Source organism: Oncorhynchus mykiss, chromosome 22, assembly GCF_013265735.2.
Source record: "Oncorhynchus mykiss isolate Arlee chromosome 22, USDA_OmykA_1.1, whole genome shotgun sequence".
In the NCBI taxonomy this organism is placed as follows: domain Eukaryota; kingdom Metazoa; phylum Chordata; class Actinopteri; order Salmoniformes; family Salmonidae; genus Oncorhynchus; species Oncorhynchus mykiss.
This window is the reverse complement of record NC_048586.1, coordinates 50,803,338-50,818,566: the sequence shown is the minus strand read 5'-3', so window position 1 is coordinate 50,818,566 and position 15,229 is coordinate 50,803,338. Positions and strand designations below refer to the sequence as shown.

The window sequence follows — 15,229 nt, the reverse complement described above, 5'->3', positions numbered from 1 at the left end:
TAGAAAGTTACTGAAGTAAAAGTGGAAGTCACCCAGTAAAATACTACTTGAGGAAAAGTCTAAAAGTATTTGGGTTTAAATATACTTAAGTCTCAACGTTAAATGTAATTGCTAAACTATACTTAAGTATCAAAAGTAGAAGTTAAAAAGTATAAATAATTTTAAATTCCTTCCATCAAGCGAACCAGATTGCACCATTTTCTTGTATTTAAAAATGTACGGATAGTCAGGGGCACATTACAACACAATTACAACAAGTACGTGAATTTCACCGTTCTCCTGTCCTGCTAAGTACTCAGCATGTAACGAATACTTTGTGTTGTCAGGGAAAATGTATGGAGTAAAAAGTACAATATTTTCTTTAGGAATGTAGTGAAGTAAAAGTTGTCAAAAATATAAGTAAAGTAAAGTACAGATACCTCCCAAAAACTACTTAAGTAGTACTTTAAAGTATTTTTTACTTAAGTACTTTACACCACTGGTTATATTCCATCTATAGTATTGTATGTTTATATTCTATCTATAGTATATAGTATTGTATGTTTATATTCCATCTATAGTATTGTATGTTTATATTCCATCTATAGTATTGTATGTTTATATTCCATCTATAGTATTGTATGTTTATATTCTATCTATAGTATATAGTATTGTATGTTTATATTCCATCTATAGTATTGTATGTTTATATTCTATCTATAGTATTGTATGTTTATATTCCATCTATAGTATTGTATGTTTATATTCTATCTATAGTATATAGTATTGTATGTTTATATTCCATCTATAGTATTGTATGTTTATATTCCATCTATAGTATTGTATGTTTATATTCCATCTATAGTATTGTATGTTTATATTCCATCTATAGTATTGTATGTTTATATCCCATCTATAGTGTTGTATGTTTATATCCCATCTATAGTATATAGTATTGTATGTTTATATTCCATCTATAGTATTGTATGTTTATATTCTATCTATAGTATATAGTATTGTATGTTTATATTCTATCTATAGTATATAGTATTGTATGTTTATATTCCATCTATAGTATTGTATGTTTATATTCCCTTAAAGTGCCTTTGTAGTTGGATAGAAATCATTCAACTGTTGTGTCACAGTAAGGAAATGCAAACAGGCCCTGTGGAGGATCTAGTCAAGGCTTTACATCACCACTTAGTATGATTTATAATGAACATGTGTCTAACTTGGCACCGTTATGCAATTATAACAAAGGTACACTATGCAGAAATTGCTCCGCCATTTCCTGGTTAATAATACAATTCGAATAGTTTGCCTAATTTCAGTTTATGTCACAAAACAAGCAAGTATAGTGTTGAGAATTATTGTACGAACTAAACCGCTGTGAAATATATATTTTTATTTTCCCAAAATATTGTATTTTCAGCTGTTTGAAGCTGCTTTACAAAACCGAAAGTAAAAGACGCAAAAACTTAATTTAAGGGAAGCATAGAACTAGTGCACGTAGAACAGATCTATTGCTTCTTAGACTTGCTTTCAATGAGAATGACAGATCTATAACACATAGGACAGAATGACAGATCTATAACACATAGAACAGAATGACAGATCTACAACACATAGAACAGAATGACAGATCTATAACACATAGAACAGAATGACTGATCTACAACACAGAACAGAATGACAGATCTACAACACATAGAACAGAATGACAGATCTACAACACATAGAACATAATGACAGATCTATAACACATAGAACAGAATGACAGATCTATAACACATAGAACAGCATGACAGATCTATAACACACAGAACAGAATGACAGATCTATAACACATAGAACAGAATGACAGATCTATAACACATAGAACAGAATGACAGATCTATAGTTACATACTGCAGCTTTAAGGCGTGGTGGCCATGATGGCCCAGAGCCAGAGATGAGGCTGTGTGAGATACACACAGGAGCTTGCTAACAAGTTATCAAAGTAAACTAATTCACTTTCCTTTGAACCTTTTAACCAAATTCAAGCCGGAAACTCACGCTCAACCTGAATTAGCATTTCTTTGCACTTTGCTAGTAAAAACAATAGACAGGAACAACACACCCAGATTATAATCTAATCAATTGATGATGGGAGAGCACCCCAGTGTCACTCCTATTTGAACTACCCGCCAATCGAAGAACAAAATAACCCTGTTTCTCTGTAACAGTAAATCCACTTCCTGTACAATAGAACACATACAAATTCACAGATCTTTATTGAACTCTTGAAACAATCAAAACATGACAATTTGATCCACACAGTAACATTCAATTCGTCGATTCACGTGCCCCCATGATTCTGTGGGAACGTCCCTCCCCTGCGATAGCCCGCAGATAAGGTTTGGTAGACCCCTGCCATAGCCCACAGATAAGGCGTGTTAGACTCCTGCCATAGCCCACAGATAAGGCGTGGTAGACCCCTGCCATAGCCCACAGATAAGGCGTAGTAGACCCCTGCCATAGCCCACAGATAAGGCGTAGTAGACTCCTGCCATAGCCCACAGATAAGGCGTGTTAGACTCCTGCCATAGCACACAGATAAGGTGTGGTAGACCCCTGCCATAGCCCACAGATAAGGTGTGGTAGACCCCTGCCATAGCCCACAGATAAGGTGTGGTAGACCCCTGCCATAGCCCACAGATAAGGTGTGGTAGACCCCTGCCATAGCCCGCAGATAATGTGTGGTAGACCCCTGCCATAGCCCACAGATAAAGTGTAGTAGACCCCTGCCATAGCCCACAGATAAGGTGTGGTAGACCCCTGCCATAGCCCACAGATGGTCAGCCATCCAAACAATGTTATAAATGGTGTCTGAGTCATCACGCTGGGCCTCGGCGCCTGCAAGTCACTAGTACCACCTTCTGTCATTCTTCCACTACACCTTGTATGCATGTATTCCATCTATAATGTCTAGCATCATATGTTACTTTAGCATATATAGTGTATGTGGACACCTATTCAAATTAGTGGATTCGGCTTTTTCAACCACACCCTTTGCTGACAAGTGTATAAAATCGAGCACACAGCCCTGCAATCTCCATAGACAAACATTGTCAGTAGAACGGCCTTACTGAAGAGCTCAGTGACTTTCAACGTGGCACCGTCATAGGATGCCACCTTTCCAACAAGTCAGTTCGTCAAATGTCTGCCCTGCTAGAGCTGCCCCAGTCAACTGTAAGTGCTGTTATTGTGAAGTGGAAATGCCTTGGAGCAACAACGGCTCAGCCGTGAAGTGGTAGGCCACACAAGCTCACAGAACGGGACCTCAGAGTGCGGAAGCGTGTAGCGCGTAAAAATCCTCTGTCCACAGTTGCAACTCTCACTACCGAGTTCCAAACTGCCTCTGGAAGCAACGTCAACAAAATACCTGTTTGTATGGAGCATCATGAAATGGGTTTCCATGGCCGAGCAGCCGCACAGATCACCATGCGCAATGCCAAGTGTCGGCTGGAGTGGTGTAAAGCTCGCTGAACTCTGGAGTAGTGGAAATGCATTCTCTGGAGTGATGAATCAGGCTGCACCATCTGGCAGTCCCACTTACGAATCTGGGTTTGTCGAATGGCAGGAGAACGCTACCTGCCCCAATGCATAGTGCCAACTGTAAAGTTTGGTGGATGAGGAAATGGGCTGTTTTTCATAGTTCGGGGCTGGGCACCTTAGTTCCAGTAAAGGGACATCTTAATGTTACAGCATACAGTACAATCAGACCATATGTCTCCTCTATGTATCTCTGTACTGTATGTATCCTCTATGACTCCTCTATGTATCTCTGTACTGTATGTATCCTCTATGTATCTCTGTACTGTATGTATCCTCTATGACTCCTCTATGTATCTCTGTACTGTATGTATCCTCTATGTCTCCTCTATGTATCTCTGTACTGTATGTCTCCTCTATGTATCTCTGTACTGTATGTATCCTCTATGACTCCTCTATGTATCTCTGTACTGTATGTCTCCTCTATGTATCTCTGTATTGTATGTCTCCTCAATGACTCCTCTATGTATCTCTGTACTGTATGTATCCTCTATGACTCCTATATGTATGCGAAAGTATTCGGCCCCCTTGAACTTTGCGACCTTTTGCCACATTTCAGGCTTCAAACATAAAGATATAAAACTGTATTTTTTTGTGAAGAATCAACAACAAGTGGGACACAATCATGAAGTGGAACGACATTTATTGGATATTTCAAACTTTTTTAACAAATCAAAAACTGAAAAATTGGGCGTGCAAAATTATTCAGCCCCTTTACTTTCAGTGCAGCAAACTCCCTCCAGAAGTTCAGTGAGGATCTCTGAATGATCCAATGTTGACCTCAATGACTAATGATGATAAATACAATCCACCTGTGTGTAATCAAGTCTCCGTATAAATGCACCTGCACTGTGATAGTCTCAGAGGTCCGTTAAAACCGCAGAGAGCATCATGAAGAACAAGAACACACCAGGCAGGTCCGAGATACTGTTGTGAAGAAGTTTATAGCCGGATTTGGATACAAAAAGATTTCCCAAGCTTTAAACATCCCAAGGAGCACTGTGCAAGCGATAATATTGAAATGGAAGGAGTATCAGACCACTGCAAATCTACCAAGACCTGGCCGTCCCTCTAAACTTTCAGCTCATACAAGGAGAAGACTGATCAGAGATGCAGCCAAGAGGCCCATGATCACTCTGGATGAACTGCAGAGATCTACAGCTGAGGTGGGAGACTCTGTCCATAGGACAACAATCAGTCGTATATTGCACAAATCTGGCCTTTATGGAAGAGTGGCAAGAAGAAAGCCATTTCTTAAAGATATCCATAAAAAGTGTTGTTTAAAGTTTGCCACAAGCCACCTGGGAGACACACCAAACATGTGGAAGAAGGTGCTCTGGTCAGATTAAACCAAAATTGAACTTTTTGGCAACAATGCAAAACGTTATGTTTGGCGTAAAAGCAACACAGCTGAACACACCATCCCCACTGTCAAACATGGTGGTGGCAGCATCATGGTTTGGGCCTGCTTTTCTTCAGCAGGGACAGGGAAGATGGTTAAAATTGATGGGAAGATGGATGGAGCCAAATACGGGACCATTCTGGAAGAAAACCTGATGGAGTCTGCAAAAGACCTGAGACTGGGACGGAGATTTGTCTTCCAACAAGACAATGATCCAAAACATAAAGCAAAATCTACAATGGAATGGTTCAAAAATAAACATATCCAGGTGTTAGAATGGCCAAGTCAAAGTCCAGACCTGAATCCAATCGAGAATCTGTGGAAAGAACTGAAAACTGCTGTTCACAAATGCTCTCCATCCAACCTCACTGAGCTCGAGCTGTTTTGCAAGGAGGAATGGGAAAAAATTTCAGTCTCTCGATGTGCAAAACTGATAGAGACATACCCCAAGCGACTTACAGCTGTAATCGCAGCAAAAGGTGGCGCTACAAAGTATTAACTTAAGGGGGCTGAATAATTTTGCACGCCCAATTTTTCAGTTTTTGATTTGTTCAAAGTTTGAAATATCCAATAAATGTCGTTCCACTTCATGATTGTGTCCCACTTGTTGATTCTTCACAAAAAAATACAGTTTTATATCTTTATGTTTGAAGCCTGAAATGTGGCAAAAGGTTGCAAAGTTCAAGGGGGCCGAATACTTTCGCAAGGCACTGTATCTCTGTACTGTATGTATCCTCTATGACTCCTCTATGTATCTCTGTACTGTATGTCTCCTCTATGTATCTCTGTACTGTATGTCTCCTCTATGTATCTCTGTACTGTATGTCTCCTCTATGTATCTCTGTACTGTATGTCTCCTCTATGTATCTCTGTACTGTATGTCTCCTCTATGACTCTTCTATGTATCTCTGTACTGTATGTCTCCTTTATGACTCCTCTATGTCTCCTCTATGTATCTCTGTACTGTATGTCTCCTCTATGTCTCCTCTATGACTCCTCTATGTCTCCTCTATGTATCCAATCCCCTCTATGGCATTTTATCTTGTCACATAACTGGACTTGCGGTCTGTTCTGACGGATGTTATTGTGTTTTAGTGGTTGTACTCTGTGGTGTTATGTTGTGATGTGATAGAGGTTGGTTGTAATTCTGTATGGATGTGTTTTCTGTTATCGTCCTCAGACACAACGCGACCAGCCAGAGATGGAGAGGGGACTGGAAAAGAATATAACTTTGTCACCAAAGAGCTGTTTGATTACATGGTGTGCAACCACAGGTAATGCTAGGGATTTGTTATCATATTAGTTCTAATCATTTCCAAGTAGCCTACCTCTTAGACTAGCGGTTAAGAGCATTGGGCCAGTAAGCGAAAGGTCGCTGGTTCGAATCCCTGAGCCGAGAAGGTGAAAAATCTGTAGATATCCTTAACGCTAATTGCTCATGTAACTCGTACCCGGATAGGAGCGTCTGTTACATGACTCAAATGACTCAAACAAAATTGTAGACCTGCACCAGGCTGGGAAGACTGAATCTGCAATAGGTAAGCAGCTTGGTTTGAAGAAATCAACTTTGGGAACAATTATTAGGAAATGGAAGACATACAAGACCACTGATAATCTCCCTCGATCTGGGGCTTCACGCAAGATCTCACCCCGTGGGGTCAAAATGATCACAAGAACGGTGAGCAAAAATCCCAGAACCACACGGGGGGACCTAGTGAATGACCTGCAGAGAGCTGGGACCATTGTAACAAAGCCTACCATCAGTAACACACTACGCCGCCAGGGACTCAAATCCTGCAGTGCCAGACGTGTCCCCCTGCTTAAGCCAGTACATGTCCAGGCCCGTCTGAAGTTTGCTAGAGAGCATTTGGATGATCCAGAAGAAGATTGGGAGAATGTCATATGGTTAGATGAAACCAAAATATAACTTTTTGGTAAAAACTAAACTCGTCGTGTTTGGAGGACAAAGAATGCTGAGTTGCATCCAAAGAACACCATACCTACTGTGAAGCATGGGGGTGGAAACATCATGCTTTGGGGCTGGTTTTCTGCAAAGGGACCAGGACGACAGATCCATGTAAAGGAAAGAATGAATGGGGCCATGTATCGTGAGATTTTGAGTGAAAACCTTCTTCCATCAGCAAGGGCATTGAAGATGAAACGTGGCTGGGTCTTTCAGCATGACAATGATCCCAAACACACCGCCCGGGCAACGAAGGAGTGGCTTCGTAAAAAGCATTTCAAGGTCCTAGAGTGGCCTAGCCAGTCTCCAGATCTCAACCCCATAGAAAATCTTTGGAGGGAGTTGAAAGTCCGTGTTGCCCAGCAACAGCCCCAAAACATCACTGCTCTAGAGGAGATCTGCATGGAGGAATGGGCCAAAATACCAGCAACAGTGTGTGAAGACCTTGTGAAGACTTACAGAAAACGTTTGACCTCTGTCATTGCCAACAAAGGGTATATAACAAAGTATTGAGATAAACTTTTGTTATTGACCAAATACTTATTTTCCACCATAATTTGCAAAGAAATTCATTAAAAGTCCTACAATGTGATTTTCTGGATTTTTTTTTCTCATTTTGTCTGTCATAGTTGAAGTGTACCCATTATGAAAATTACAGGCCTCTCTCATCTTTTTAAGTGGGAGAACTTGCACAATTGGTGGCTGACTAAATACTTTTTTGCTGCACTGTATATATATATGAAATACCACATTTACATAAGTATTCAGACCCTTTTCTCAGTACTTTGTTGAAGCACATTTGGCAGCGACTACAGCCTCGGGTCTTCTTGGGTATGATGCTACAAGCTTGGCACAGCTGTACTTAGGAAATTGCTCTCATTCTTCTCTGCAGATCCTCTCAAGCTCTGTCAGGTTGGATAGGGAGCGTTGCTGTACAGCTTTTGTCAGGTCTCTCCATAAATGTTCGATGGGGTTCAAGTCCGGGCTCTGGCTGGGCCACTCAAGGACATTCAGAGACTTGTCCCAAAGCCACTCCTGCGTTGTCTTGGCTGTGTGTTAGGGTTGTTGTCCTGTTTGAAGGTGAACCTTCTCCCCTTTCTGAGGTCCTGAGTGCTCTGGAGCAGGTTTTCATCAAGGATCTCTTTCTACTTTGCTCCATTCATCTTTGCCTCGATCCTGACTAGTCTCCCAGTCCTTTCCACTGAAAAACATCCCCACAACATGATGCTGCCACCACCATGCTTCACCGTAGGGATGGTGCCAGGTTCCCTCCAGACGTGACGCTTGGCATTCAGGCCGAAGAGTTCAATCTTGGTTTCATCAGACCAGAGACTCTTGTTTCTCATTGTCAGAGTACTTTAGGCCTGATTGGTGGAGTGCTGCAGAGATGGTTGTCCTTCTGGAAGATTCTCCCATCTCCACAGAGGAACTCTAGATCTCTGTCAGAGGGACCATCGGGTTATTGGTCACCTCTCTGACCAAGGCCCTTCTCCCCCGATTGCTCAGTTTGGCCTGGCGGACAGCTTTAGGAAGAGTCTTGGTGGTTCAAAACTTTTTCCATTTAAGAATGATGGAGGCCACTGTGTTCTTAGGGACCTTCATTGCTGCAGAAATGTTTTGGGGCCCATTTCCAGATCTGTGCCTTGACACAATCCTGTCTCGGAGCTCTATGGACAATTCCTTCAACCTCATGGCTTGGTTTCACTCTGACATGCACTGTCAACTGTGGGACTTTATATAGACAGGTGTGTGCCTTTCCAAATCATATCCAATCAATACCTAAGGGTTTATTTTACATTTTTTAATACATTTGCAAACATTTCTAAAAAAACAGTTTAGCTTTTTCTTTATGGGGTATTGTGATGTCATTATGGGGTATTGTGATGTCATTATGGGGTATTGTGATGTCATTATGGGGTATTGTGTTGTCATTATGGGGTATTGTGATGTCTTTATGGGGTATTGTGATGTCTTTATGGGGTATTGTGATGTCATTATGGGGTATTGTGATGTCATTATGGGGTATTGTGATGTCATTATGGGGTATTGTGATGTCATTATGGGGTATTGTGATGTCTTTATGGGGTATTGTGTGTAGATTGATGAGGGATATTATTTATTTAATCCATTTTAGAATAAGGCTGTAACGTAACAAAATGACCCTTTGGAGTTAGAAACCTCTTTTGCGAAATGGCAGGATTGACCTTGCGACCTGGCAGGATTGACCTTACTTCCTGTTTCTGAATCAACAGTCATTTCATAAGAGATGAAACAGAATCCATCGGGGGATTTCATGGGTTTCTCATAGTTGTTATATACGTGTTGTAATATAGCTGTAATACAGTTCATGAGTTTTATAGAGTATCTTTGGTCTGTTCTAGGTTCCTGGAGTACGGTGAATATAAAGGCCATCTATATGGGACCAGTATTGATGCTGTCAAAGACGTGATAGACAGTGGAAGGATGTGTGTTATTGACACTGAGCCACATGTAAGTTATATTCCTTTCCTTCCTTTACTTCTGTATCTATAGGAAGGTTTTTTATCACATCAGGAAAAAGGATTCATTTTTAAATAGTAAAAATGGGATTAAAATTAAGTTGCTAATAGAGTTGAAGTCAGAAGTTTACATACACCTTTCGCCAAATACATTTAAACTCAGTTTCTCACCATTCCTGACATATAATCATAGTAAACATTCCCTGTTTTAGGTCAGTTAGGAGCACCACTTTATTTTAAGAATGTGAAATGTCAGAATAATAGTAGATAGAGTGATTTATTTCAGATTTTATTTTTTTCATCACATTCCCAGTGGGTCATACGTTTACATGCACTCAATTAGTATTTGGTAGCATTGCCTTTAAATTGTGTAACGTGGGTCAAACGTTTCAGGTAGCCTTGCACAAGCTTCCCACAATAAATTGGGTGAATTTTGGCCTATTCCTCCTGACAGAGTTGGTGTAACTGAGTCAGGTTTGTAGGCCTCCTTGCTCGCACACGCTTTTTCAGTTCTGCCCACAATTTTCTATAGGATTGAGGTCAGGGCTTTGTGATGGCCACTCCAATACCTTAATTTTGTTGTCCTTAAGCCATTTTGCCACAACTTTGGAAGTATGCTTGGGGTCATTGTCCATTTGGAAGACCCATTTTGCGACCAAGCTTTAACTTCCTGACTGATGTCTTCAGATGTTGCTTCAATATATCCACATAATTTTCCACCCTCATGATGCCATCTATTTTGTGAAGTGCACCAGTCCCTCCTGCAGCAAAGTACCCCCACAACATGATGCTGCCACCCCTCGTGCTTCACGGTTGGGATGGTGCTCTTCGGCTTGCAAGCCTCCCCCTTTTTCCTCCAAACATAACAATGGTCATTATGGCCAAACAGTTCTATTCCTGTTTCATCAGACCAGAGGACATTTAAGTATCTTTGTCCCCTTGTGAAGTTGTAGTCTGGCTTTTTTATGGCGGTTTTGGAGCAGTGGCTTCTTCCTCGCTGAGTGGCCTTTCAGGTTATGTCGATATAGGACTCGTTTTACTGTGGATATAGATACTTTTGTACCTGTTTCCTCCAGCATCTTCACAGGGTCCTTTGCTGTTGTTCTGGAATTGTTTTGCACTTTTCCCACCAAAGTATCTCTAGGAGACAGAACGCGTCTCCTTCTTGAGCGATTTAACGGCTGTCTGGTCCCATGGTGTTCATACTTGCATACTATTGTTTGTACAGATGAACATGGTACCTTCAGGCATTTGGATATTGATCCCAAGGATGAACCAGACTTGTGGAGGTCTACAATTGTTTTTTCTGAGGTCTTGGCTGATTTCTTTTGATTGTCCCATGATGTCAAGCAAAGAGGCACTGAGTTTGAAGGTAGGCTTTGAAATACATCCACAGGTACTGTCGTGGTAATTTCCTGTATTAAAAAAAGGAGAGTTTACAAACCATACACAAGTCAGTTATGCTTTAAACTTAATATTTTAATAACATGAGCTTCACCATAGCCCTTTGACTCTCAGATCAATTCAGTGTCTATAAATTAATTCTGAGAGTGTCACCATAATGGCAACTGAGATCTTTTATAGCAAAGATCCACCCCCTCCCAACTCACAATGACAAACCACAGGTCTTAGGAAAACCGCACAAAGGAAGACTTTTTACTTGAGAGAGGAGTATCCCAGAGCCAGACAGCATTAGCTATAAATTATCGTTCAGATTGGTCTCCTAAACAAAGTTCTTATCTTGTTTTTGGTACAACATAGTACCAAAACATTACCTCATCCAATGGCATATATCAATTGTCAATTCTAGATACTCCCATCTCAAACACCTTGACAAGCTCACGGAGGAGAGTGAGCCTCTAGGTCATATACTAGGTCAAGATAAGGGCAACATCAGAGGGGACATACAATGGTTCCAGACACTTCCGTACTCCTCCCCCCAATGGGAAAAGGAGAGAGTGACTGGCGTACAGACATTGTGGAGCCCTTCACATGGTTTAACAGATACGTTGACATATGAAGACAATCCTGACCTCTCCCCTCTCTGGGCCCCAAGTGACTTGCCCACATAAGCATATTTATGAAAGTAAATAAAACATCTTATTTATCAATGTTACCTAATTGATTCTGATTCTGCTATGACAGTACGCCACCAATAGACTCAAATTATGTCAATTAGCCTATCAGAAGCTTCTCAAGCCATGACATCATTTTCTGGAATTTTCCAAGCTGTTTAAAGGCACAGTCAACTTAGTGTATGTATACTTCTCACCCACTGGCATTGTGATACAGTGAATTATAAGTGAAATAATCTGTCAGTAAACAATTGTTGGAAACATTACTTGCGTCATGCACAAAGTAGATGTCCTAACCGACTTGCCAAAACTATAGTTTGTTAACAGGAAATTTGTGAAGTGGTTGAAAAACAAGTTAGTGACTCCAACCTAAGTGTATGTAAACTTCCGACTTCAACTGTATATAACTGCCATTTATTCATGTATACATTTATTTTATACAGTATGTGTGTATGTATTGTGTCTTTCAGAGCATCCTGTCCGTGAGGAATAAGAAATTCAAGCCTTATGTCATCTTTATAAAGCCTCCCAGTTCAGAACGACTGAGACAGACACGGAGGGATGCACGCATCATCACCAGCTGTGTTGTCAACAGACCTTTTAAAGTGAGATGAATGTGTTGTCACTGTCCCTTTTGAATGTAGATAATTAGGGTTGTAAAGATTCATCGGTACGCATCTGTCCCAATTCAAATATTTAAGATAGTACTGTTACAAATCGCAGATTTAATCAAATGTTTTGCTTATACTTTCTTTCTACCATTTCCCGAAAATACCTCATCTTTTGTGTAAACCGACGCGTCCTTTCCTTCAGTGTCGAACCGCGTGTAACTGGGTACACAGGGTAACTGTATTGACATCCATTGATCTACAAGTCATTTTGCTGAAACAAAATCCAGCCAATATCAGTAGCCTAGTTAAACTGCGGGCTGTGCCCAGCTTCGGCCCGCTGACCAACATCAGGTCACGGAAGGCGTGTTCCTGATCTTGCGGCACCTTCAGCATTGAAATCCTCAAATGTCTTGCGTGATATTAGGCTTTATTAGTTGAGTGACAAACCTATGTAATTGGCTATTGTGTGTTTTACCAGAATAAAATAAATCTGAGACACAACTTTCATCTGGTTGAAACCTACTGAATATCCTCCATCTCCTATATATATCAATATATATTAATTATATATTATATTATATATATATACCCAATTATATATTATATTAATATATATATATATTTTTTATGTATTTTTGATTGCACAGGTTCACCATCCGCGATAGTCGTGGTCGTTTTCCTATAAACAATCAGTGTATATGGCCGTTTTTTTAGATATACAGGGTAAAGTTGATAATTTCATAACGAGGACAAGCAATCACTTTGCGAGGCGCACTGCATGGCCAAAGCAGGCGGAGAAAATAAACTCACTAAAAACTAAAAAAATAGTCAAAATCTATTGATTTTGAGATGGGGGTGAAATCCAAAGTTGTGCTACAGTATAAATTCACAGGCTATGTCATAGTTAATCTGCAACCAGTACATATTGATACATTTCTAACTGAAACACTTCATCTGCAAACATGACAAGTTAATTAGTGATGGTGATTTCAACGTTGTGGGGACAAAAACACATAGGCTACATTTCCCACCCTAATCTGATAGTGGTAGTGGGGTGGTAGATGTCCTTTATGGCTCTAATCTGATAGTGGGGTGGTAGATGTCTAGTCTCCTTTATGGCTCTAATCTGATAGTGGGGTGGTAGATGTCTAGTCTCCTTTATGGCTCTAATCTGATAGTGGGGTGGTAGATGTCTAGTCTCCTTTATGGCTCTAATCTGATAGTGGGGTGGTAGATGTCTAGTCTCCTTTATGGCTCTAATCTGATAGTGGGGTGGTAGATGTCTAGTCTCCTTTATGGCTCTAATCTGATAGTGGTAGTGGGGTGGTAGACAAATATAGACAGATTCAGCTCAGAGAGGCCCAGCTCAGAGAGGCCCAGCTCAGAGAGGCCCAGCTCAGAGAGGCCCAGCTCAGACAGATTAAGCTCAGAGAGGCCCAGCTCAGAGAGGCCCAGCTCAGAGAGGCCCAGCTCAGACAGATTAAGCTCAGAGAGGCCCGGCTCGGACAGGCCCGGCTCAGAGAGGCCCGGCTCAGAGAAGCCCGGCTCAGAGAGGCCCGGCTCAGACAGGTCCGGCTCAGAGAGGTCCGGCTCAGAGAGGCCCGGCTCAGAGAGGTTTGTCTACCACCCCACTACCACTATCAGATTAGAGCCATAAAAGAGACAGGTCCTGCTCAGAGAGGCCCGGCTCAGAGAGGTCCGGCTCAGAGAGGCCCGGCTCAGAGAGGTCCGGCTGAGGCAGGTCCGGCTCAGAGAGGCCCAGCTTATGATCTCCATCAGCAGCAGGTTTTAATTTAGAATGGAACATTAATGTGTTTATGCAACAGATGTTAGTGCATTGAATCGTATCGCATCGAACCGATTCGAATCGATTCGTTCTCTAATCAAACCAAATCCCCATGAATTGTATCGTTCCTGTATCGTATTGGAGCCCAGATGCACATCCCTATAGATAAAACATTATGGACCCCCTGCTCTTTCCATGACATAGACTCAGGAAGGTTTTCTTAATGGTTTGTACACTCAGTGTATATATTTGATGTTGATGTGTTCAAATATACTATAGTATACTATACTGACCCGCCTGCTCATATTCTGTCTTGTCAGACACGCTTGAGTTCCTCTTTTTTTATAATGCTGTCTGGCTCCTCCCTGGCCCCTCCTCTGCTCCTCCCTGGCCCCTCCTCCGCTCCTCCCTGGCCCCTCTGTTCCTCCCTGGCCCCTCCTCCGCTCCTCCCTGTCCCCTCCTCCGCTCCTCCCTGGCCCCTCCTCTGTTCCTCCCTGGCCCCTCCTCCGCTCCTCCCTGGCCCCTCCTCCGCTCCTCCCTGGCCCCTCCTCTGCTCCTCCATGGCCCCTCCTCTGTTCCTCCCTGGCCCCTCTGTTCCTCCCTGGCCCCTCCTCCGCTCCTTCCTGGCCCCTCCTCCGCTCCTCCATGGCCCCTCCTCTGCTCCTCCCTGGCCCCTCTTCCACACCTCCCTGGCCCCTCCTCCTCCCTGGCCTCTCCTTCCCCCCACCCCTCTTCCTCCCTGGCCTCTCCTTCCCCCCACCCCTCTTCCTCCTTCCCCTCAGGATGTTGACTTTGAGGAGATGGAGGATTCTGCCAGGTTCATGGAGAGGAAGTACGGTCAGTACTTCGACCGCGTCATAGTCAACGAGGAGCTGCAGGATGCCTGTATGAAGCTGTTCAATACCATACAGCTGGCTCAGGAGGGACCACATTGGATACCTGCCGCATGGCTCAGTACTGAGGACTAGAGAAAGGAGAGGGAGGGCAGGAGAGGAGGGGAGAGCAGGGGAGGAGGGGAGAGGAGGGGCAGGAGAGGAGGAGGGGGAGAGGGAGGAGGGGAGAGGGAGGGCAGGAGAGGAAGGAAGGGGTAAAGCAGGAGAGGAGAGGAGGGGGAGGGCAGGAGAGGAGAGGAAGAGGAAGAGGATAGAGGAGATGGAGGGATGGCCCAGGAGGAACTACAATGCATCCCTGCTGCATTACTCGGATCGGGAGAGAGGGGGTGAGGGATATACAGTATATAGGAGATGGAGGATATACAGGATATATATAGGAGATAGAGGATATACAGGATATACAGTATATAGGAGATACAGGATATATA

At 42.4% G+C, this 15,229-nt stretch overlaps 1 protein-coding gene across 3 annotated transcripts in view; it reads left to right on the top strand.

Annotated features, from left to right (window-relative positions):
- LOC110502197 (MAGUK p55 subfamily member 4) overlaps positions 1 to 14,916 on the top strand; it is a 49,544-nt gene extending 34,628 nt beyond the window's left edge. For all 3 annotated transcript variants that reach the window (XM_036959502.1, XM_036959500.1, XM_036959501.1), the window contains 4 exons: positions 6,156 to 6,249; positions 9,320 to 9,428; positions 11,982 to 12,116; positions 14,691 to 14,916. In XM_036959502.1, coding sequence (XP_036815397.1) covers positions 6,156 to 6,249; positions 9,320 to 9,428; positions 11,982 to 12,116; positions 14,691 to 14,876 — 524 coding nt within the window. In that variant the 3' untranslated portion in view covers positions 14,877 to 14,916. The remainder of the gene's footprint in view (positions 1 to 6,155; positions 6,250 to 9,319; positions 9,429 to 11,981; positions 12,117 to 14,690) is intronic.
- The last annotated feature ends 313 nt before the right edge of the window (positions 14,917 to 15,229 follow it).